General features: G+C 43.2%; 1 protein-coding gene across 6 annotated transcripts in view; it reads left to right on the top strand.

Annotated features, from left to right (window-relative positions):
- Positions 1–2,068: 2,068 nt before the first annotated feature.
- fli1 (Fli-1 proto-oncogene, ETS transcription factor) overlaps positions 2,069–22,252 on the top strand; it is a 32,043-nt gene continuing 11,859 nt past the window's right edge. The window contains exons 1-5 of one of the 6 annotated variants that reach the window (XM_070970842.1): positions 2,069–2,176; positions 3,966–4,050; positions 13,673–13,884; positions 14,196–14,347; positions 15,432–15,635. In XM_070970842.1, the coding sequence (XP_070826943.1) occupies positions 4,012–4,050; positions 13,673–13,884; positions 14,196–14,347; positions 15,432–15,635 (607 nt within the window). In that variant the 5' untranslated portion in view covers positions 2,069–2,176; positions 3,966–4,011. Of the gene's footprint in view, positions 2,177–3,965; positions 4,078–8,372; positions 8,530–13,672; positions 13,885–14,192; positions 14,348–15,431; positions 15,636–22,252 lie in introns of those variants that run through there. The other 5 variants (XM_070970840.1, XM_070970839.1, XM_070970838.1 and 2 more) reach the window with 5 other exon arrangements.

The raw sequence follows: 22,252 nt of genomic DNA, 5'->3' as shown, positions 1-22,252 counted from the left end.
AGTGGTTTTGGTGGAATCCCAAGAGAAAGAGTTCTGAAATGTTAACATGCAAGTGAGGAAAGACTGGCTGAGGACTGCATATGGGAAACTTTTGATGGCAGATTGTTTGGCTTTGCTGCACAGTAAAATTAGCCTCGCTGTAAAAGTGTAGAGGGAGATTCTGTTTGCAACAATGTAAAAGCATACATGCTAAAAAATCATGATTGATAGCTGAGGCAGTCTTGTGTGAGCCATCCACTAGAGGCATAATCACCCCACATTCCACATGTAATGTCCATGGCAAAAACAAGAAGTCCTGCATGGTGCAAGACTTGATGAAACAACCAGACAGACCTGAATCATTTGCTAATATATCTATGTATTATATTATATATAATTATATATTATATATATAGACCATTTTGAAAGATATCCAGATGCTCCAATGCTGATAGCACGTTTTAGAGAGAGTTCTGTTAAGAGACGTCGGACATTAAGGTTCCTATCAAAAAGTTTTTGGTTAAATGTGGACACTTTGCTTTGCCCTGTGTCCTATTTAAACAGCCAATGCATCTACCTTTATTAATATTAATATCAGCTTAGTACACCATAGTCTCCAGATAATGTATTCCTTTTTTTCTTTACTTTTTTTTTCTTTTTTGGGGGGGGGGGGGATTTAATAGTTGCTGTTCAAATGTGTTAGAAAACTTCTTCTACTGTATCCTCAGGAAGGGAACACAGCATGCGCATGAATGCCATTTTTCAGTAAAACGGATGTTGGGATTTCCGCCCATTGTTTCGTGCTGGGAACACTATTATCAATGTTGTTGTTTTTAATCATTGCATTAGGAAACGGTGCAACAAACAGAGGGTCTAGCCAATGATGAAAGACGACCTTTTTACCAGATGACCCCGACACTGTAAAAATAAAAACCATTGAAGTGAGTCCATATAATATTACCTCTTAAGACGTTTTTAAAAGTGATTGTTTTACATAATGAAGTGTTATTTTGCTTCTTCCAAACATTTACAGGCTTTTTCCTTATTTTTAAGAAAGTTGTCTCATGACTTCACTACATGACAGAAATCATCACGTTTCACAGTAATTACGAGCGAGACAAATGCATATTCCTATGATGGATTCTGGTTGCAATGAGCACATGCAATAGGCCTAAATGACAGCAACAGATCCCACATCTCAGCCTCATCTCAGCTCTCCAATGCAAACAGTCACAGGCGACTGTTCCACTTCTGCCCTGCGTGAAATTGCGACCTTGATGAGGCTATAAAATGCTATGGTTGGGCGACTTTCCTCGCCGTGAATTGGCCCACATCCTTTGGGGGACTCTTGGTCGAAGTCGAGGGCAGCAATGTGAAAGGAAATGAAGTTAGTGAAGTGAGAGGGGTCAACTGAGCAGGAAAAGACAGACCCGCTGCAGAGGAACTCGTGCTGCTGGTGTATTCCTGCGGGACCTGTCACCATGAGGACAGGCAGGAGCATGAATGAATACCTGCAGACTAGATGCAGCTTATTCATCTCGTTTAAAGTCATTTATATACTGAATGTATTCATAATAAGATGGCTTGTTTTTGCAGAGTTTGAGAATCAAAGTTTTCCATAAACATCCCACATCAAGCTTGATCCTTGTGAATATTTAATTCAGCAAAATGTGTCAGATCAAATGTTGTGGAGTCATAATGCTGTCTAAAAATCATCTATGAACGCACTTTGCGCGCCACTTCGTCTGCGGGGGGAAAGTTTACAGGTGAGAGCAAACAATGACAGTTTCATTGATGGCTGTTGTTTTGGCGGTGATGTGCGTGAATGACACAAAGTCAAAATGTAGATTGTACATTTTTCTGCTCTTTCCCTCACCGAAAGGCTTTATAAAGCAGATTTACTGCGCTTTTTCTCTCCCTGCTTTCCCCTGATTTCATGGTTCAGTTGCCTCTCACGGCAGGCGAGGGGAGGCTGTCTCTCGCTGCTCATTGGTCGCGGATTTCCCATCTCAGCAACATTTCCATTCATACACCCGGCGCTCCTTTTCAGCCCCTTTCCAAATAACTCACTGTCATTATCAGTGGGAAACGGCTTTGCCTGCACGGGACTAATTGTTTAAAATTGGCGGAGGAGTGATTCGATCGAGAGAAAAGAAAAAAAAAAAAAAAGATCTAACGACCGACAGAGAAACGACAGGTGAGTGAGAAAAACAACAAAGTGATTGTCGCTCGCGCAGGTTCTGCTCAGGCGAACTGTGCAGCGAAGGTGTGCATGCAGGGGGACAATAAATCCTTTCCGCTTGTTTTATTGCTTTTATTGATGCCCACATTGTTAAAAAAAAAAAAGTAGATTGCACGTCAATCGATGAAAAAAAAAAAAAGATGGCTTTGTCTCAATCTTTGTGTTGATGTTTGCGTCTTACTCCTTCCGACTTGTTGTTCAAAGCTTTACCTTATTCAAGCTCTGCGCTAAACAGGAGTTTTGCAATCGAAAAATATTGAACTTTTTGGTTAACTTCTTGTCAGCTCACTGCCTCGCAGTCTCACTTTAGGCGAGTCTAAGAAAAAAAAATGGAACGCGTATTAGCTGAAAATCAGTTGGCTCGCGTTTATGATGGATAACAGCAAGGTAAGATGCTTAAAATGTAACACTAGAGGGGTGCCGGCCCACGGGGCTGTCTCGGAGGGAGGTTCACGCCGTTATTCACCAGTCCTCCTCCGCCTAATTGGCTGCAGATGCGGTATCCTATGCTCTTTTTTACCGCGTAGAAATTGGATGCATTTGGGGAACTTTATGGGGCGAGCCCTGCATTTGCCTGCAGGAGCCGAGAAGACACACAGGAAAAAAAACAAAAAAAAAAACATTGGTCCCCTACAAGTATTTAAACCATGCCACGTCCATATATATAAGCCCCCCTTCCTTGGCTAATTTATCATGGGACAGGAATTCTAAAATAAATAAAGAAATAAAAACTGCAGCAGAAACGTGAAATTGCACTGTAAAAACAAAGAGAGAGAGAGAGAGAGAGAGAGAGATTGTTGCACTTTTTTGTGTTTCTTTTTGTTGTTGTTGGAATTTCTCTGCCAGATCACAAAGGCCCGCGATCTGCATCCACCATTAATTATGCTGATTAATGAAGTGCGGAGTCGGTGGTTGTGTGTTTATAAGGCTGACAGGTCAGAGCGCACAATGCCACAGGACGCGAGAATGACGTCCCCCTGTATGTTCAGCTTTAACGGTGCGTCCTGAATGCCAATATAGAGGTCCATATACGATCATTTGCTTTATCACACAGACTATGTAACAGCCATTTGTGATGGGTTATGCCACTGCCTTCCTGATAATTGTGCTGGGAGGGAAGGGCTAAAGACACCGTCCTCTAAGTGCCCTTTCACCCTAGACTTTGTAAGCTGCACTTATTAAAGCGAAAAGTGTTTCAATATGTGGTGAGCTTTAGGGGAAAACGTGATGGGGGTTGGGATGGGGCCCTCTTCTTCTAGCTGCCCAGCTCCTATTGGGCGACTTGGAGTAATTCATCCATGTTACCAGTAAGTTAGTGGTGTAATTTACATCTGTTGGTGCTGTTAAATGTACGGACAGCGGTGATTAAAACCTACCCGTATCTAATACCTCTGACCGCTCCAGAGAAAAATGGAGTCTCGATGAATGAATCAAAGGATTATGTTTGCAGTCAGAGAGAGGCTGCAGGGGGGCCATTAAGCAAATTTGACTTTCCCTTTATTTTGATGGAAGTGGTAACCCGCCCTCTCGCCCTATGTGGACGTTCACAAAAACCCGCGGTACTCGGTGCATGTTTGCTGTGCAGCTCGTCGCTGTCATGTCATGTGTAAGCGATGTCTGGATGACAGAAGGAAAATCTATTTGTGACGCTTGAAACTTGAGCTAAAATTCAGGTAATAGTGAAAACAGTACATAAAGCATCAGGTTAAAAACTGAACAATAACAATTAATTTTCTTTTCTCAGGGCCCATTGGACAGTGAGAACCCTTGGGCCTGTCTGTCAAGTAGACATGTTTCAAACTGTTCCTGACACGTCGTCTTACGTCAAGGTAAGACATCACCGTCTCTTCGATCAGGTAGGCCTAATGTTGGAGGGCAAACTGGGCTCTTTCTTTCTTTCTTTCTTTCTTTCTTTCTTTCTTTCTTTCTTTCTTTCTTTCTTTCTTTCTTTCTTTCTTTCTTTCTTTCTTTCTTTCTTCTTGTCCCACCATATCTCCCCTTATTTTAAATCTACAATGCAATAATTCAGTCTTACTCTGAAACAAAAACAGTAAACCAGAAATATATAGCTCCAGTTATTTGCAGGAATGAAGTAGAACTGAATGTTTAGTGTGTTTTCTGCTGATTTCACATGAGAGGAGTGAAAAAAAAAACTTGTTGATAATATTTTTGCAGCATTATACTTTCAGCACCTGTAGCTGCTTGCTGTTATGGCCCATTATCATGTTTGACGTCACGAATCTCTCTCTCTCTCTCTCTCTCTCTCTCTCTCTCTCTCTCTCTACCACACGGTCCAGAGAATGTAAATAAAAGCAAACAGCGCACATCTGGTTTTCACATAAAAACTGCGTCGCGACTCACATGGCGCAGCGTGAATGCCTGCAACTGCTACATATCTGAGGCAGTGGAACCATTAAATCTCTCTCTCTCTCTCTCTCTCTCTCTCTCTCTCTCTCTCTCTCTCTCTCTCTCTCTCTCTCCGTCCTTCTCTCTCTTTTTAATTTTAATATTCAATCGTATATGACCGTGTACTGCCCACATAATGTCAAGTTCAACGTGCGCTTTTCTCACAGTTGTGTCAGTTAATTATTGAGGCCGCATGACGTTTGCTCACATCCATCATAATAATCTGCAGAGGGTGACTGGCCGGATTGTGCCTCATTAAAATGGGCCATTGTGCAGAGGCGAGCTACGGTAATATCTTCATAATCAAGGTATTTTTCCAAGGGCGACTTGTTAATGTTTTGAAGACTTATTTCCCCTGAATAAGGGCTCTTTTCATCCAGCCACAGCGTTTGTGCCACACCAGAGAGACTGACGGCTCAGAATTTGTTGTGAAAGAGTTGAATAGCGCGGAATGTTTCAGGGAGAAATGTGCTTTTAAATGATTTTGTTCGCTCCCTGACAGCAGGCCAGTGAGGGGAGGGATACAGGTTTGTGTAGGAGTTGCGTCAGTTTCATAGCTTCTTCGCTGTGGAACCAATGCACCATAGATTATTTCTGTTTCTTCTGATTCCAATAATGTTATTTTTTTTATTGTCCTCAAGGGTTCGCGTGTGTTTCTTGCGTGCAAGTGCTTCTCTCACAGAACTGCCCTGATACTGAGGTGGATATTGGTCAGAATGTGGCACGCCTCGATACAAATTTTAAAGAAATATTCCTCATTCAAGCGAATCCACGGCCCAGCATTTGGTTTTGTTTGGTTAAGGCCAGGCGAGACTGAAACTCTCCAATAAAAATAAATCTCAAATTAATTATGGCCTAGAGCGAGGGGCCAGACAGTTCGTGCTTATATGTGCTGCAGACTCCACTTTTTTGCCCTCAGTATTTTGACTCGGGCTGTCTTTTAGCACGACAGGAGGAATGATCTGAATACAAGTGTGCAGCCTGATAAACAGCAAACTTAGCAGGCTCATATTGACTGGGACTATTTCTTCGTTGGAATAACACTCCGCCGAAAGGTTTCTCACAACGTTCAGTGCTGGATAGGAAATTTCCCACCTCTGGACTGATCAAATGAGGTACCTCGTGTGTTTCATAGACTGCACTGTACAGATATTGTTTTATAAGCAAAGCACAAGAGCAGGAAACGAGGGGACGCACTCTGACCTGTGGGCATGAAGCAAAAATCTACTCAACACGCTCTTCACAAAATTGTGCCTGATTAAAGACACCTATTTAAGTTTATTCCCCCTCTTTATATTTCCCCTTTGTCAGATTGTTTTCACTTGTTAGGCCTGTGTGACAAATAAAAATCTTAATACTCACTTTCGCTCATGTAAGACTCTAACCACATTCTCCATGCACTCACAACCTTAGATCTTCATATAAGCTAAGATAGAAAGGATGTGCCTAACAATTGAAAGGCTGCTGAACATAAAGTCTGCACAGTGTCCGCCCACCTCTGGCTTGTTGCCCCGCCGGAGAGACAGAGGAGCTACTGGCTCGTGGTGTAAGGAAGAAATGTCTGGCTGTCTAGTTCCAGCGTCAAGCCAGATGTTCTGTGGTTCACTGTGTAAACCAACTTGCATCTGTTTATTGGCCTTCCAAAATGTTTGTTACCACTGTATTCATTATGGTCTTGGTAGGTCTTGGACCCCCAGTCTTACTAATAAGCTCTGAGACTGGGGTGGCAGGTATTTTAATGTGGTGATCATGTCTGAGGCAGGCTGCGGGCGAGATGTTGTTAGATTAGAAAATGAGTCCTGTCAAGAAAACATTAGGGTTTTGTGCCATTTGACAAGCATCCTGTAAAGTTTCCTGTCACTGCATTTCAATTATTTACACAATGTAAACTAGTTCCGGGCTTGTCAGTGGAGTGGAGGGTAAGCTTACCTTTTTCTTAATGTAAACTGATGATATAAATCCAAAAAAGCACATCATAGTGTTAAACTGAAAGAATAAGCTGTTTAAAGAGATGTGTTTAGCACTGGTCATAAAGCCCTGCATTTGAATCACCAGTTTGAGGTCGTACCTATTTAATTTGTCATTTTATCACTAGTGCCAACAATAAAATGGGTATTATGCGTAAAAGAGAGGAAAACCAAACCAGTCACTGAAGAGTTAAACAAGGTGTCTCCCTTAATTACACGAGTCTGAACTGGCCTCAGGCAGGAGAAGCCTTGACCCTTAGCAGGATCCAGATGTGGTGGTCCCAAGGGTGGGGGGCCCTCAGCCCCACCAGACCCCCAAGTCGAGAGCAGACAGGCCGTCCCTGCTGTCAGTCGTTGCGGCGGCGCAGTCTCTGTTTGGCCAGTCTGAGGCCGCTCCCCGAGGCTGAAGCCTAACACTGCAAAAAATATTCATCAGCATCATTTCGACTGAAGCGCATTATGCTGTTAAAAATATAAAAACTGGCGGTATAATGAGTTACATTCACTAAAGTCTGCAGTAAAGTTTTTTTTTCTTATGTGATTTTCTTAATAGTACTGGTGGAATAATGGGTATTTTTTCCAAAGTAGTCTTCTAAGGCATGTTTGAAAATCCATGAAACCATTAAAGTAGTTGATTCTGGATTATGGTGGATTTCCTTCAAGTCTCCAGATCTAAATAGCCTACTTGTTAGTTGTATATTATGTATTGCATTCGTCTTTTAAACTAAATAACACTGATATGCTGAATTTGGCAATAAATTTGTGAAAAGTGACGTTTCTTGCAGTGTTATTGGTCTGGTCACGTTCAGAGCTGGCTCCACGTCTAGCATCTGCACGAAAATTATGCTTGAATTGATGAGGGCAATTTCATAGGGCAGACGAAAAGCGAAGGAAAAAAAAAAAACTATGTGGGGGTGGGGATTAGGGGATTTCTTTTTTTAAAACTCAGGCGAGTAGGGACAAACCATTGAATAGCAATAGCAAACTCAATATAGTTAGGCCTATAATAATAACAACAATAATAAAAATCGACAACTGTATCCTTTTTTCAAGTGCGCTGTTGTCGAAGCAGGCTGCCTTTCAGCCATTCAGCCCTGTGCCGAACAGCAGACGCACACGTGTAGAGCAGACCCTCAGATTATAGTGCGGTTAGGAGCTGAATGCTTCGATTTTATTAATGGTGTCTCAGGAAAACTTCACAGAAGCATCACAGGGAACCGTAACAAAAAAAAGGACAAAAAAAGAGAGACAAGGTTGCAACAGCTCCTGTCATAGGTGTTCAGGTTTCAGATCAACTTTATTTAACGTATCACTTTCACTATAAAATATATAACAGAGAATAGGCTGATTTACAGAGGGATGGAGGCATGGCCAGATGTAAGCCTGAAGTGTAGGCGTGAACCATACGCGCTCTAAAACATGGGATCACATAACTTAGACTGTCCTGCGACAGTAAACCTCATTCCCGAAAACCTCATTTAAATGTGTGCAGAAATAATTCAGAAGTCGGATAAATAGCAAACCCTTCCACACCATCTGGGGCATTACTGGGAAAGCAAAAACACACAACCCTATTCTGCAGTAATCTACACAGCAATGGCTGTGCACAACGCAGGCAGTCATCCTGTAAATATTTCCGAGCAGAAAAACATAACAGCGGAGCGAACACTCAATTGTTTTCCCTGCTTATCTCTCTGGGACAGTATCCTGCTTTTTTGAAGGCAGGGCTTTCGGTGACACACAGCTTCCTTCTCAACCTTCTCAACAGTGGTGACTTCACTTCCCAAATTTAGAGGAAAGAAAAAACTCAATCCGGTAAAAGTGTCTCTTTCTCTCCGCCACATACCGGGGGCTGGAATTAATTCAGGAGCGTGTCATGTTTGGGATATTGTCGGGGTCCGCTGAAAATTGCGCAAAATGGACGGAACTATTAAGGTAAGGGTGGAGAACGGGGTGTATGAGTTTGTGGGAGACTGCTTTTGTCGGAGTTGCGCCTCCTTTTTTTAAGCAATGGGTTGAAATGCCCCTCTGTGTCGGTCTGTGAGCTGGGACCTCCAATCTGACGACGATGAGCGGCTTTTTTCACTCGGTTTGAAAGCGGTAACCAGATTTCCCTCGTTTTCTTCTTTCTTTGAAAGTATCCACTTTCCTTTTTCAATAAGCTGCCCGGTTGTGAGGATACGCTACGGTGTGGATTCAAGGCTAATTCAGAATCACGCTTTGGATTTTGGGGACCAAGCGCACAATTACGCACGTCTGGAAAGGCAGAAAGGAGTGGCTATTTGTTTCAGACAACACGCTGTAGACTGTACTTTCATATAGGTATAAGTAATCCACGAGCCCAGCGATTTGGTTTAGTCTGGGCAGCGGGGATTGAGCAATAGCCATGACTGGATGTACCGCTGGATACGATGTGTCGAGCTGCGCAACAGCGGTGTGGCACATCGCCCGGCTGGGTCCGAAGATCCTGTCGTGGGTCAAAAAAACTGTGATGGTTTGGTATTTACACAAGAAATAACCTTTCTGTCTTTGTTGCTTCTGATTTTTGTAACTTCTCTCCCTCCGCCGCACAGAGAGTTATGTCAAAGGAAAGCTGTCATTTGGTAACTTCATGCGGTAACTGCTCAGTTTGCAACACTAAAAAACCACAAGCCTTCACAATGATACCTTGGCTTGCTCCTTATATAGTTACACAAGTATTTTGAAATGGTATGTTGCTAGTAAGAGCGCTGGTCTACATTAACATTGGCTACTGGCCCCCGACAGTCAAATTCCAGATGCATTATGGCTGCAGCCACCAGATGTTGAATGGCAAGTCCCGATTAGTTCACCCTGCGACGCGTTCAGTCTGTGTCCTCCGGTTAACAAGTGTAAGCTCGGAAGAATGCAGCATTTGCGTTTACTCGTGTCATTGCTGTAAAGTAGTGCGACTTGTTTTCTTTTGGAAATTTAAAGTAGCGGGTTTGTGGCGGCTGGGTGTGGTGTGAGTTTTGGGAGAGTGTAAACGTTGGCCAGACAAAAATGTCAGGCTGCATTAAATCCCGTCATTCACCGCTCACAGCCGCTCTGATTGTTTTATTATGTATCCGGGGTGAATGCCGTGCTGCAGGAGGACGTGAACGTCTCAGCCTGGACGTTTGTAACAAAACAAGACGCTTTCACAATTAATGTAATCATAATTGAATCCTTGGGTATAAATGACTGTCTGCTGGCTGCATTCATGCTCGCTAAAAGAAAGGAAGGGCTCTCTAGCCATGAGAGCTTCCTGTTCTACACAATCTTTTCCTGACAGGTTTCCTCTTCCTCCTTAAACAAAAGGCAGGAATGCCCCCCCTGGGTGGCTCCTGCTAGATGGCTGTGTGTGTGGACGTCAAACAATCACACGTGCAGTCTGGATGTGGAGCTATTGCATATATCCAGTCTACTCCAGACGCGTCGTGACGCATTTGGAGAGATAGACTTGGCTGCATGTAAACAGAACAGAGGTGGCTCCCAGCAGGTGTCACACTCACACAATGCTTATAATGGGGCCTGCAGTTTAACAGCTGAGCCATGATTTATTTGATGTTTTTTCCCCTTTGGCTGTGGCACTGTAGAAAGATATATTGCAAAAATAGAATTCAGATGTTATTAATGTTTTTGGAAAGACGTTGTTGAGCACAAAATTATTCATTTATTTATCTATTTAGAGCCAGAGCTTGCACAGACTTTTTATTGATTTTGTTCAGCTATGATCCTCTGGAGGCATTAATCTGAAATGTTTAAGAGTGGCACACAGCCATTGAAGAATTATCTGTGGACATTGTGAGACAGACAGAAGTCTGAGTGTAACCGCCTGTGGCTCTTACCCGCAGTATGTGTGTGTTACCCACAGATACTGGAAAGAAAACATAGGCGCTGGTCTGGCACCGGTCTGTCATCCTTTCAGCTTCTCTTCATGAGCATGGTGTGCTTCTATTTTTAAAAACTCTGCAGTCTTGATAGGAACACTTGCCAATCATGGTTTCAATTGCACAGGCTGATATGTCACTGTTAATACAACATGCAACAGTCACAATAGTCGACCAAGTCCTTATCGAGCTGCAATGAGACATTCCCTCACTCTTCTACACTTTATCATCCACAGGCGAGCTGGTGTGCTCTGCTCAGATAGTGAGACCTACTGCCAGGGTTCAGACTATGATGGATCCACTGATGAAATCACTGGAAAATCTAATTCTGGCAAGATGGTTAAATAAGATGGAGAGGTTCAGGGTTTTTTTTTTTGTTTTTTTTTTATCTGCCCATTACCCTGAAGAGAAGTATTATATCAAAGTAGTCTCCAACAGTTTTATATTTGATATGTGGCATAGGCCCAGCTGTTTCTGACTGTGTGCAAAGAAAAATTAAATATAACACCTGAGATTTCTCTGTTGTTTGAGACAGAATTTGACTTGTTAATCCACTTTGTTAAAACAGAAAACAGGTGCCTTTTATTCCAGTGTATTTACAAAAGATCATTAAAACTTTATTTTTAGTTTTGTGAAAAGGGCCAGCAGAGGGTCTGTGGCATTACAACAGAGGGCACTATAGTGCAATTACAAATTTGAACCCTCCTCAGTGCAAAGGTTGCCATGACTTGAGATAATAAATTGTACAGTGAAAGCTTCACCTGACTTTTATTAGATCAGTTTTAATGCAAAATGCCCGTGATGATTTCACATATTCATTTGAATTATTTCAACTTTAATAATTAGAAAAGCACCGATGGCTGCCAATCAGTATCAAAGTATATGGTCCAAATATTAGATCAATTGTAGCGGTGCTGTATCAGATATAATCATTTACAAAATAATTTAGTCTTGTTCATGTTTCCTGTTTGAGTACTCAGATTCACTGGAAATGTGCAGCATTACCTTTTCCTTTACATCAGTTCAAAGTAAAATCACCATTTTGTTTGTGTTTAGAATGTATAACACAGCTACAACTGCCATAAAAGACGCTCAGGTTGCTGTATTTTAAGTTTTGGTGTATTTATACGTAGCACATACGCGGTGTGATTCATACCTCTAGTTGTGCCGATGAAAACATTTGCTACAAAAAGACATATTTATCATCAAAACAGGGATAAGTGAAAACTTACTGCTTGCATGAAATGTCTTAGAATGGAATGATACTGCAGTTATATGAGATCACGAGGATTTTGTTTTAATAAAAGTAACATTTTAGAGAATGCAAACAGCTGCATGCTGGAAATATTGATCAATGAATATCAAGTAGCATTTTCCCCCTGAGGCAGATATGTGGCATTTTGGAATGAAATAATTCAGTCCTTGGGAATTAGACACGTCTCGGTCTAAGCTGTGCCATCAGATCCTATCAGATCCAGATGTGCATCAGACCCGAGCTTAATCCTTAGCAGAAGCATATGACTGTAACGATTTCACTTGATATTCTGACATTGTTTTTTGCATTTGTTTGTTTGATTGTTTTTAACAATGATGGATGGAGCAATCATAACAAGGCATTACTCATCAAGTTACTGCAGTGTCCACATTCTGTGCCAGCCAAAAGCTGTCTGGCATGGGTCTGAGATGGTGACGTTGGCCGACTCTCTTCAAACACTAAGCAGTGATATCTGCATGTTATAATCTGAGCCATCATATACATAATCTATGCTGCAATTCCAACCAGGAGCATGTTGAAAGCCACGTAATATCTTGGCCAGGCCTGAGTTTCCACGTTTGTTTTCTTTAATAAACTCACATTGCTCCAGCTGAGCCACAGCAGAGGGGTCAGCGTATCTTGACCCCCCCAGCTTCTGTTGAGTCTTCAGCTGTGGAGGGAGGCCCAACGCTCGGACAAGACAGGCACATCAGGCCATGACGAGATTTTTTTGGGCCCAGTGAAGTTAAGAAGCTAATTGACCAATAGAAAATGATTACAAAACCCGGAATTGTCAAATTGTCAGCTCATAAAGTCCACTAAATATGAAAATTTGAGAAGATTTTTTTTGGTTTGCTTTATTTGTGAAGCAACAGGTCCTTACTGGTAGAACAGCTGTATGTATTGATGGATCACGGCTGATGTCAGTAAACCGATACAGTGGCAGCGCCCAAGCTTCCAACTCTGTTTCACTCCACTGTGGGCATGATTGTCATCCTAACATCAACAGGAAGCTACAGTTGCTACATGCAGTGTAAACACAAACGACTTAGGATGCCAGACAGCGATATGACCAATAACTGCACATAATTGCTGTAAACAAAAATACACAAGAGATTGAAAATTTGACATCACAAGTTTCTGGGTAGCGTCAAATGAGTGCTGCGAGTGTAAGCTTATCATTGTCATGACAACACTACGTCGTCCCACTTGAAACAGTTTAACATGTCGGGAAATGCGTCTCTTCTCTTTCTTGCAGAGAGTGAGATGAGAAGATTGATGCCACTCTCATATCTGTCTGTTAAATTTGCAACTACAGCCAGGAGATGGTTAGCTTAGCATAGCATAAAGAAGTAGGGCCAAACAGCGAGCCTGTCTCTGTCTTAAAGTAAAATAAAACACCTGCCAGCACCTCTGAACTCTTTCATTAACACATTATGTCTAATTTCTTGAATACGGACAAACAAGTGCAAAGTTATGTGCCAAGCAACCAGCAGAGACTCCAAGAAGTCGCTGTGTCCATCCAAAAAACAGCACTTAACCCCATGGAAAACCAAGTCGCTTACACCTTCAGTGTTTGAAAAGAAAAATAAGAACTATAATGTGTGAATTAGTGAGATCTAGAGGTGTTGCTAGGTATATTTTGTTACAGTTGTAGGATGGCTGGCAGTTTCCCCCTGTGTACAGGCTTTCTGCTATGCTAAGCTAACCAGCTCCTGGCTGTAGCCTTATATTACAGTTGACAGACTTAAGAGTGGTGTTGATATTCTCGTCTAGTTCTTTACAAGAAAGCAAATAAGCGTATTTCCGAACATATCAAAATATTTCTTTAAAGTGTGTGTTGCTTGGATGGTTACATATGGCGTGTTCACTTACAACACTTGCAAAGTGAGTAAAGAAAGACATACCAAGCATCTGTTCCTTCCACCTACAGGAGGCGCTATCAGTGGTGAGTGAAGACCAATCCTTATTTGAGCCTCCGTACGCTGCTGCTGCCCCTCTCCCCAAGACAGACATGACTGCATCTGGCACACAGGACTATGGCCAGACCCACAAAATCAACCCCTTACCCCCACAGCAGGAGTGGATCAACCAGCCAGTGCGGGTCAACGTCAAGAGAGAATATGAGCACATGAATGGATCCAGGTATGGCATGACAACCGCTTCCTGTGTCTTACATTCTTTAGTGTTCAGTGAGAAATGAGTTTGTCGTTATCGGACATGTTGTGTTCATCACTGCAGCTGCTGCTGCTAGAAATGTTAACATTTATCATTCAGCAGGCAGTTTCTAACCACGACTAACCTTCACGTTTTGCTCCCAGTCTTCGATACACTTGGTGTAGGGTTTAAATATCCCATGCCAAAGTCAATGACAGGAAAAGAAAAACCAACAACACCCAATTTGTCTGATGATAATATTTTTAAAACTTTGCTCTGTGTGTGTGTTTGTGTAGCAGGGAGTCTCCAGTGGACTGCAGTGTGGGTAAATGCAATAAGCTGGTGGGGGGTAACGACACATCCCAGATGAACTATGGAAACTACATGGATGAGAAGAATGCCCCTCCCCCTAACATGACCACCAATGAACGGAGAGTCATTGTACCTGCAGGTAAGAATCGCTCTTTGACCAACAGCCAACACGTGACGCATATGGTTGAATATGTGTGTGTGCATAGAACGGTGTATCTGTTTTTTACTGCACATTTACACAGGTGCAAATTGTTGTAGGTGTTCCTGTACTTCTGCTGTGTTTGCAGACAGAATCACTCTTCTGTTTTGGTGTAATTTTGCCAATGCTGTAAATGTTTTATGAGCCCCATTTCTATTTAGCTGGTTCATGGGGTACAGCATTGTTCCAGTGGTTTACATCACTCATGGGATCACTGCTGAATGTGTGCAGGTAGAGATGTCTGTCTGCCAGACCTATATATTTCTTCACTGGTCTCACTAATTTGATCTTTCAGTGTATGAAATAACACCATTTGCGTAGTAACAAGTGCAGTTCCAGGGTTATAGACTTCAGAAAAGTCATTTTAACGCGTAAGTTGATTGCGTTGCTACGTTTAAACCAGAGAGCCAAAGAGAATGACTGCATTTTCCCCCCAAAATGAGCTATGTGATTCATTTAATTAAAATTGAATGGAGCCCTGGTCATTTTTCCATTTCAAAGACTGTTCAAATGTTTGTGCGAAACTGATGCAAACGGCCACTCCATCCATTAATCTAACAGGAGCCGCATTGAGGCCACTCCTTATCCATTAGTGGTAAGTTTGGGGTTTGGTGTTGAGATTGGATGTGTAGTATGTCAGACGTGGGTCATGCAGCTCTTGCAATAACTCTTTGTTTGTTTTAGTTTATTTCATGCTAAATATACTGCAAAGTTTGAACAATCACAAGAAGGGGTTTCAGAGTGAATGCTACTCTGTGAAAAATCATTCACCTGAAACCTAATGTGAGTCATCCCACTCAGGCAAACTCTACCCATGTGGTTAAAATAAGACCAAGAATATTTACAAGTATCTGAACAAGGTCTGCTACTGATACAAAATTCTGTTTCCAATTTGTCCATTTCTCCCCCTCCCTTTACCTTAGTCAAATACAAGGCTCTCCCGCCTCTGTCTTCTCTGGTTCCTGTCCAGAAACAATTGTTATGAAGTCAATAAACTCTCTCTTGTTCTGCTGTGCTCCTGCAGACCCGTCGTTGTGGTCCCAGGACCATGTGCGCCAGTGGCTTGAGTGGGCCATCAAGGAGTACGGCCTGTTAGAGATCGACACAGCCATGTTTCAGAACACAGACGGCAAAGATCTCTGCAAGATGGGCAAGGATGACTTCCTCCGGCTCACCACCATGTACAACGCCGAAGTGCTTCTCTCTCATCTCAATTACCTCAGGGAAAGTAAGTACGCTTTGTGCAACTTCAGCGTGAGGATAGATAAAGATGATAATCAAAGATGAAATTTGAAGGAACAATGGATGATAAACAGTTAACAGGTTATTGAGGTTATTGGAACAAATATTGGACTCAAGTGAAAGTTGTTTGACAGTTCGACTGATAAAAAACAGACCAGGAAAATGTTCAGAATACTGAAGATATTCAGATTTTTGGGGTTTTTTTGGACAGAATATGGAAAGTAAAAGGACAGTAAATTTGGTGAACTGCGCTCTTGGTATTCCTGCTGTACATTCGGCTGTTTGTACTTAAGTTGAAGTCTGCACTGGCATCCATCTATGCCAAAGAATGGAAGTCAAAATCAACTTTCAGTCAACACACAGGCCTCTTTTCATATTTTTTTTTTTTCCTACTTTTGGATGAGACGTGAGAGTGAAAAAATGCCAAACCCGACCAAACAACATGACACTTTTTTTTTTTTTGTCACCGCACTTTACTCACATTACCATCAATAAACAATGAAACTGCTTTTACTGGAAACTCATTTCTCCATAATGGCTACCCGGTATTAAGCAGAGCTGGGGAAACCAAGAGGGTTTCTTTCCCTTCTTGAGATAACCATCGACTACATCCCCCACTTCACTTTGCAGCGCCTCATTCCACATGGTCCACAAGAGATGAAGCCCAGGTGCATCGCCTCAGGAATCATGCTCGGACTATGTGTTCAGCACAGCAAAGAAAGTTGATCTGCAATTTGCAATGGGGGCAACTAAATTTGCCTCTTTGAAGAGCTCCTCGCTGCAATCCTGCTTCAAATGTTTCGGCGGGGAAACAAAGCCAGTCTTCTGAGGCAGTATGCAAATTACATTTAATTATAACATGTACATCTGGCATGGCTGTTTGAATACACAGTGATGTCTAGTTCAGACAGTAGGTATGTCCACTGTTTACTGTAAAAATAAGCACATCATGAGTAATGTGATTTTTGGACATACTGAGAACACTGTGTCCCGTTTTTGAATTCTTTGCATTCTGTACGTTAAACTACAGAAAGCCTCCTCTGCTGTGGCTGCAGAATATCATGACACCATGTTGGGTGGAGTGACTGATGGCTCAACTAAATTTAACATTACTCCCGAGAAATTGCGATGGGCCTCGGCGTGATGTAATGGGAACTGTATTTTGTGGGTGTCAACAGTTTTCTCTGTGCACGGCGTCTGGGCAGAGAGAGATGCTTGTCATGAGTATAACAGCCTCATTGTGCAGCGCTGCAGCGGGTGGATCTGTCTGACCGCCACTGGGCACACTCCGCAGAGCAGTTTTCATTATGGCCACTGGCTGCGGGACTTAGCCACGGCTTAGGCGTGCTGCACCGCGACTCTGCCCATTGCTGCCCTTTTTTTGATTTAGACCTTGTGTGTTTTGGAGACAGAAGAGATGTCTCGGGAATCCTCTCCACTTGCCAGTTGAAATTGCTTTGGATCCATTCCCGACAATCAAAAAGATGAATGCTCCCGTCTCGTGCCTGGACTGACTGACCTGTTTTGCGGCAGCTCTGAGAAGCGAGCAGTGTGTATTATTGACACTGGGAGCCTAAGGGCAAGAGGAACCATGTTAGTAAATGAACGTCTAAGGACGAATGAGAAGGAGGAGGCGGAGGAAGAGGAGGAGGAGGGTTGAGGCTTTTTGTAGACCCTGCAGGGCTGATGATTTGGAAACGAAAGCCGTTCTCTCTTTTCCCCCCGCAGCACAAACAAACACAATCATAGACGAGGAGTAACCCTGTCCAGAAAATAGACCTCTGGCTTCACTCACGAGAGCTGGAGCTTGGCCGAGCTTCCAGAATACAGAAAAAGAGAAAGGGAGGGAAAGACTTAGCCAAGTCCTGGAAGTATTAGTGATTACAGGTCATGTGATGTCTTCCTCCAACTGATCTTTCCTACATTACCCCCCATCTTCCACCAGAAAAATGGATGATCCAAGGGGGTACTGCAATCATTTCATACACATCTGTGTGCATTATGTGCGCCTTTGGTTCTGTTTATTGAACCTCTGATTAACATTCCTCAGAGTCATTAAGCCCTGTATGTAGACTCGGCACGGGGCAAGGACACACTTCCCCACCCTACAGCCATACCATAACAAAACATTCCTGCCACGTCATGCGCAGACATATTGCTCAGATACCCACACTGGTGCAACCGCGGGCACAATCTGAACATCTGTCTGGCTACCCAGCTGCTTGCAGTAACAGGAGTAGTTGCCCATGCATTATTTTGGCCTCATTGTTGGTCACTTATCCAGATTTTTATAAGTGATGGCCGCCCGCACCCCAATGTGCTTTCAATTTGGGGTGCAATTTGAGAATTTGTTCAAATTAGTCTGTCAGGGAGGGACCGCGGACTGTTTGCTTTATCGCACCCATGTAGGTCGGTTTGATACCACATGTGCTGGAAACGGAGCAGAGCAAAAAAAGAAAAAAAGAAAAACCTCAGACAACGAAAGACTGTATCCTCCGACACACAGATACAAGAAGAAAGAGAGGAAAAGAGAGCGGAGAAATGAAATGGGATTGAGGATGGGAGGTAACAAGGCAGGGAATTGAGAGCAAATCCACTGTGGATTTAAACACACATAATAATAGAAATTGGATGAAGAAATATCCTTGACAGATACATTGTACAGTAGTTATTTGAGGACAAGGGCAGGAGGGTGTGAGCAAGAGAAACAGTTAGACAAAGCGAGTGTGAGATAGAAAAAAAGTTGCGGGGGTGAACTATTTTTTAGAAGTGTGTGGAAACGGTCCGAGGTGGTCGTGATTGAGTGCCGTTGGAGAATAGCAATAGTTCTGTTTCCCAGCTGTCGCCGCTGCTTGTGTGTCTGGATGGATTTACAGTGAGGGAGTCAAGACACACAGAGAGAGAGAGAGAGAGAGAGAGAGAGAGAGAGAGAGAGAGTGATAAGTCTGGGCTTCTGCACTGCTGCTGCTCGCTCCGGAGTGGGGGACATTCTCGAGCCCTCAATAGTTTATACAGACCATAAACATCTGGGCTCGAAGGCTGAGTAGGGAAAAAGGAGGTCTGGAGAGCTCTCTTTCTCCCTCTCTCTCTCCTCTTTCTCCCCTCACAACATTTTTATTGAGCTCCCCTTGCATTAGTTCTTTCTATTGGCAGATTATCACTGGTGCAGAGGGGCTCAACGGCCTGGCTCTGCGCCCTTCACTGTTAGCCGTCTGCTGTTAGCCACCATTACAGAGCAGTTTGCGGCTGTTCACTTGACTGCTGGGCTTCAGACACTTAGCACTACAGGAATTTATGTACATATCACATTAGCATAAGTGGAGGTGGATAATAAGCAGTTGCTATTCATGTAAACACTGCGATGAGCTCAGCTGTAATTTAAGATAGCTGCTTAGAGGTCCATTATAATTGTGCTTTCAACTCAATTGCCAGTTAAGAATGTTGATTTGGGGTAATTCTGCAAAACCTTGGATTTCAGTCAGTGATGTTTCTTAATGTTAATCCCAACACCGGAATTCTTTCTGCAATACCTGTGCAAGGCAAACTGCAGTTATGGCAAACAAACTGTGGTTGCCAGTCTACTCCATCAGAAGTGCTTGCCAGGTGGTTGAACTGGGCCTGTGTGGACTCACACACACCTTCCCGATGCCGAAATTTCTCTAACTTTCCAAAACGGACAATCTGAAATTCACAGCCACATTATTCAATGATTGGTCAGGTCTGTGGAGATGAGAAAATTAGCAGGGTTTTAACTTTTTTTTTTTTTTTTTTTAAAACACAGCTATTTCTTGCTTTAAGGTTGGACAAATAAAATATTAGACAGGAGATGGGATGTGAACGGTACACACTAAAAGGGTTTGTGGACCCACAAGAACTTGCTCGACTCTTGCGTTTGTTCTACCATTTCAGGAATTGAAACAAACAACCCATTATGCCGTTCTCTGGTGAGGACAGTCTTGAATACCCGCCCAGAATCCATCAGAATTACATTCATATTGGACAGTTGCACACCGCAAGATTTACGTCCAATGCCAACATTCAGTGCCAATGCAGGAAGTCGTGTGCACTTTACGTAGTAAGGTGGAAAGTACGGTGGAGGTCATGGTGTGGGATGGGTGTGTAGTGCATTTGAATTTCAAATGTGAGTTCATGCCCAGTCACAGACCAGGAATTAAAACCCAAACCATGGTCTTTCCTAAAGCATACCCAAGTTTTTGTGATGTCATCGGCAATGAGAAAGAGTTAGTAAAGAGTTTAAGTAATGATACTTTTTTTTTTTTATCAAGGAGTTGTGCAAGGGATAACAAATTCAGTAATTGCATTACTGTGACTAATCTCAGTAATATTGAGGCAGTTTATTGAGGCATTGGTTTGGTGCCCCTTCAGTGGCAGCCTGGTCCCTTCCATGTTAGCTCGATACAGGGACTGGAGGTGTGAGGAAGCAGGCTGTCTTCATAGCTGACCTGCTAATATTAGCCACTAGTAAATCCTTCAAGAATCACATGATTTTGTTCAGGATTGGAGGGAACACCGTTTCTGACCTTGGTGCTCCATATATTACTCTGTGGCTTGGTCACATAGACTTCTCAGCATAAACCCTTTGGAGAAAATGACAGACTTTTTCTTTTCTTTTCCTGCAGTGAAAGCCAATATTTAAAAGCAGTATTTCTACCGACTGTGCTGTGGACAAAGTTCACACCTCTTACAGTTTGTAGTGCTGTTGCTAAAACGTTGTACACAATGTGGAAATATTCTATTTAAATGTTGTTTTTTCTCACACAAAGATGTTCTTGCTTGAGTAATAAGTAAAGTAAATTATTTTTTATTGAGTAACAAATAGTAAGTAATGGTGAAAGGGCTGCATTTCTAAAGTGCCTTTCTGGTGTGCTGACCAATCAAAGCGCTTTACAGCACATGCCAAATTCACATACATACTCACACACTGACAGCGCAGCCATCAGGAGCAATTTTGGGGGCAGTTTCTTACCCAAGGACACTACGAAATGCAGGCAGGAGGAGCTGGGGATCGAACCACTTACCTTCTGATTAGTGGACATCCCGCTCTGCCTCCTGAGTTGCCCCAAACCGCTAACAAACAATGTCATTCTGACAGTTGGGTCTGTCAGCTGAGAAAATGCTCACGTGGGTTGCTTTGGAAAGCAATTACAAATCATCTTTTTTGGTTTGGAGAACTTGTTGGAAATTTCTCATGTGCACCATGTAAGGCTGACGACCAGCTACTACTCACTGCAGCTTTATCCTATGGAGCTAAATTGATGACATGCTGCTGGCTGGGGCTCATTTGGCGCCCTTGAAGTGGCAAGATGCCCAAAACTGGGTGACTGGGACCCACAGTTTGTTGACAAAGCTCAGACCACATGTCAGAGGTAATGGTATCATGTAACCCTATAGAATCAACAGCAGGGGCCTGATGGAGGTCAATCACAATGCTGAACAAGCCTGCAAAGATCTCTGTCAATATTATTGGCGCGCTAAACTGGAGGACAGGGCCTTTTGAAGGAGCCATCAGTCATAGGAAGGAAAGAAAAGAAAATTGTTTGTGGATGTTATGTAATCTAGCAGACTGTGAGCAGATGTTACTGGAGAGGGAAAGAGAGAGTGAGGGTCTTAAAGGCTGAACACTGGCCAGTCCTCCCACTGCGCTGTCAGATTACCGGGACATGTTTGTTTTCTGAGAGAGGAAGAAGCCGTCCAAATAAATAGGCAGCACAGCCAAGACTCCCTCCACCAAACTGTCAGCTGTGGTGTCTCTCTCTCCCTCTCTCACTCGCTCTCCTACAGCAGTCCTGAATTTCTCTGTGGGATGGTTTGAGGTTTTCTCAGCAATGCTGCCTGTTTGCCTGTCTGGGTCAGCCCACATATGTGGCACACAGTAGGAAAAGGGTTAACAGCCCCTTCCTCTTTGCTTCTCTCGCTCCCTCTTTTTCTGTCTGTCTGTACATCTTTCTCTTACACTTTCTCCCCCGTTCCAAAGATGGGGCTTTGGTAGCTTGCCCCTGTGCGCTTACACTCTGCGTGTGGAATTATTTTTGTACGGGGAGCTGCATTTGATTGCTGTGGAGGGACCCTGCCTCATACAATGGCTCCCCTGTTCTGAGGCCCCCAGGTTTCTAAACTAGACCCAGAGCCTTGGGGGTGCCGTGGAGTAGGTAGAAATGGGAGGGGTGGGGTGTTGGGAGGTTAGAATACATTTGTGGAGCACCCCACTCTTCCCCCACAGCCACCCCCTAAAAAAAACAGACCCCTAGTCTGCCACCATGGGCCCCTTCACCCCTCAAGCCCAGCAGCAGAGCGAGTCAGCCAGGATCCTGCATCAAATCTCCACCAAAGCATTTGATTTTGCTGCAGAGTTCTTTGTTCTTTTTCATATTGCCCCATTCAGAAAAGGTATCTTTCCTACTCAGCGGCTCTCCGTAGCCATCTTAGTGCTAAATCTTAACACTCCCCATGTAGTAGCTGCTCTTGTGTTTTCTCTGTGCATTTTTGGGTCTGTTTTTCCACTCTCTGATTTATGCCTGGGGGCAGCTAAAATTAAGAGAGCATTTTGGTGCCGCCCAGGGTGCCTGTGTAAGTGGAGGAATG

Source organism: Chaetodon trifascialis, chromosome 9 (genome assembly GCF_039877785.1).
Source record: "Chaetodon trifascialis isolate fChaTrf1 chromosome 9, fChaTrf1.hap1, whole genome shotgun sequence".
NCBI lineage: Eukaryota > Metazoa > Chordata > Actinopteri > Chaetodontiformes > Chaetodontidae > Chaetodon > Chaetodon trifascialis.
This window is presented reverse-complemented; position numbering and strand designations above follow the sequence as displayed.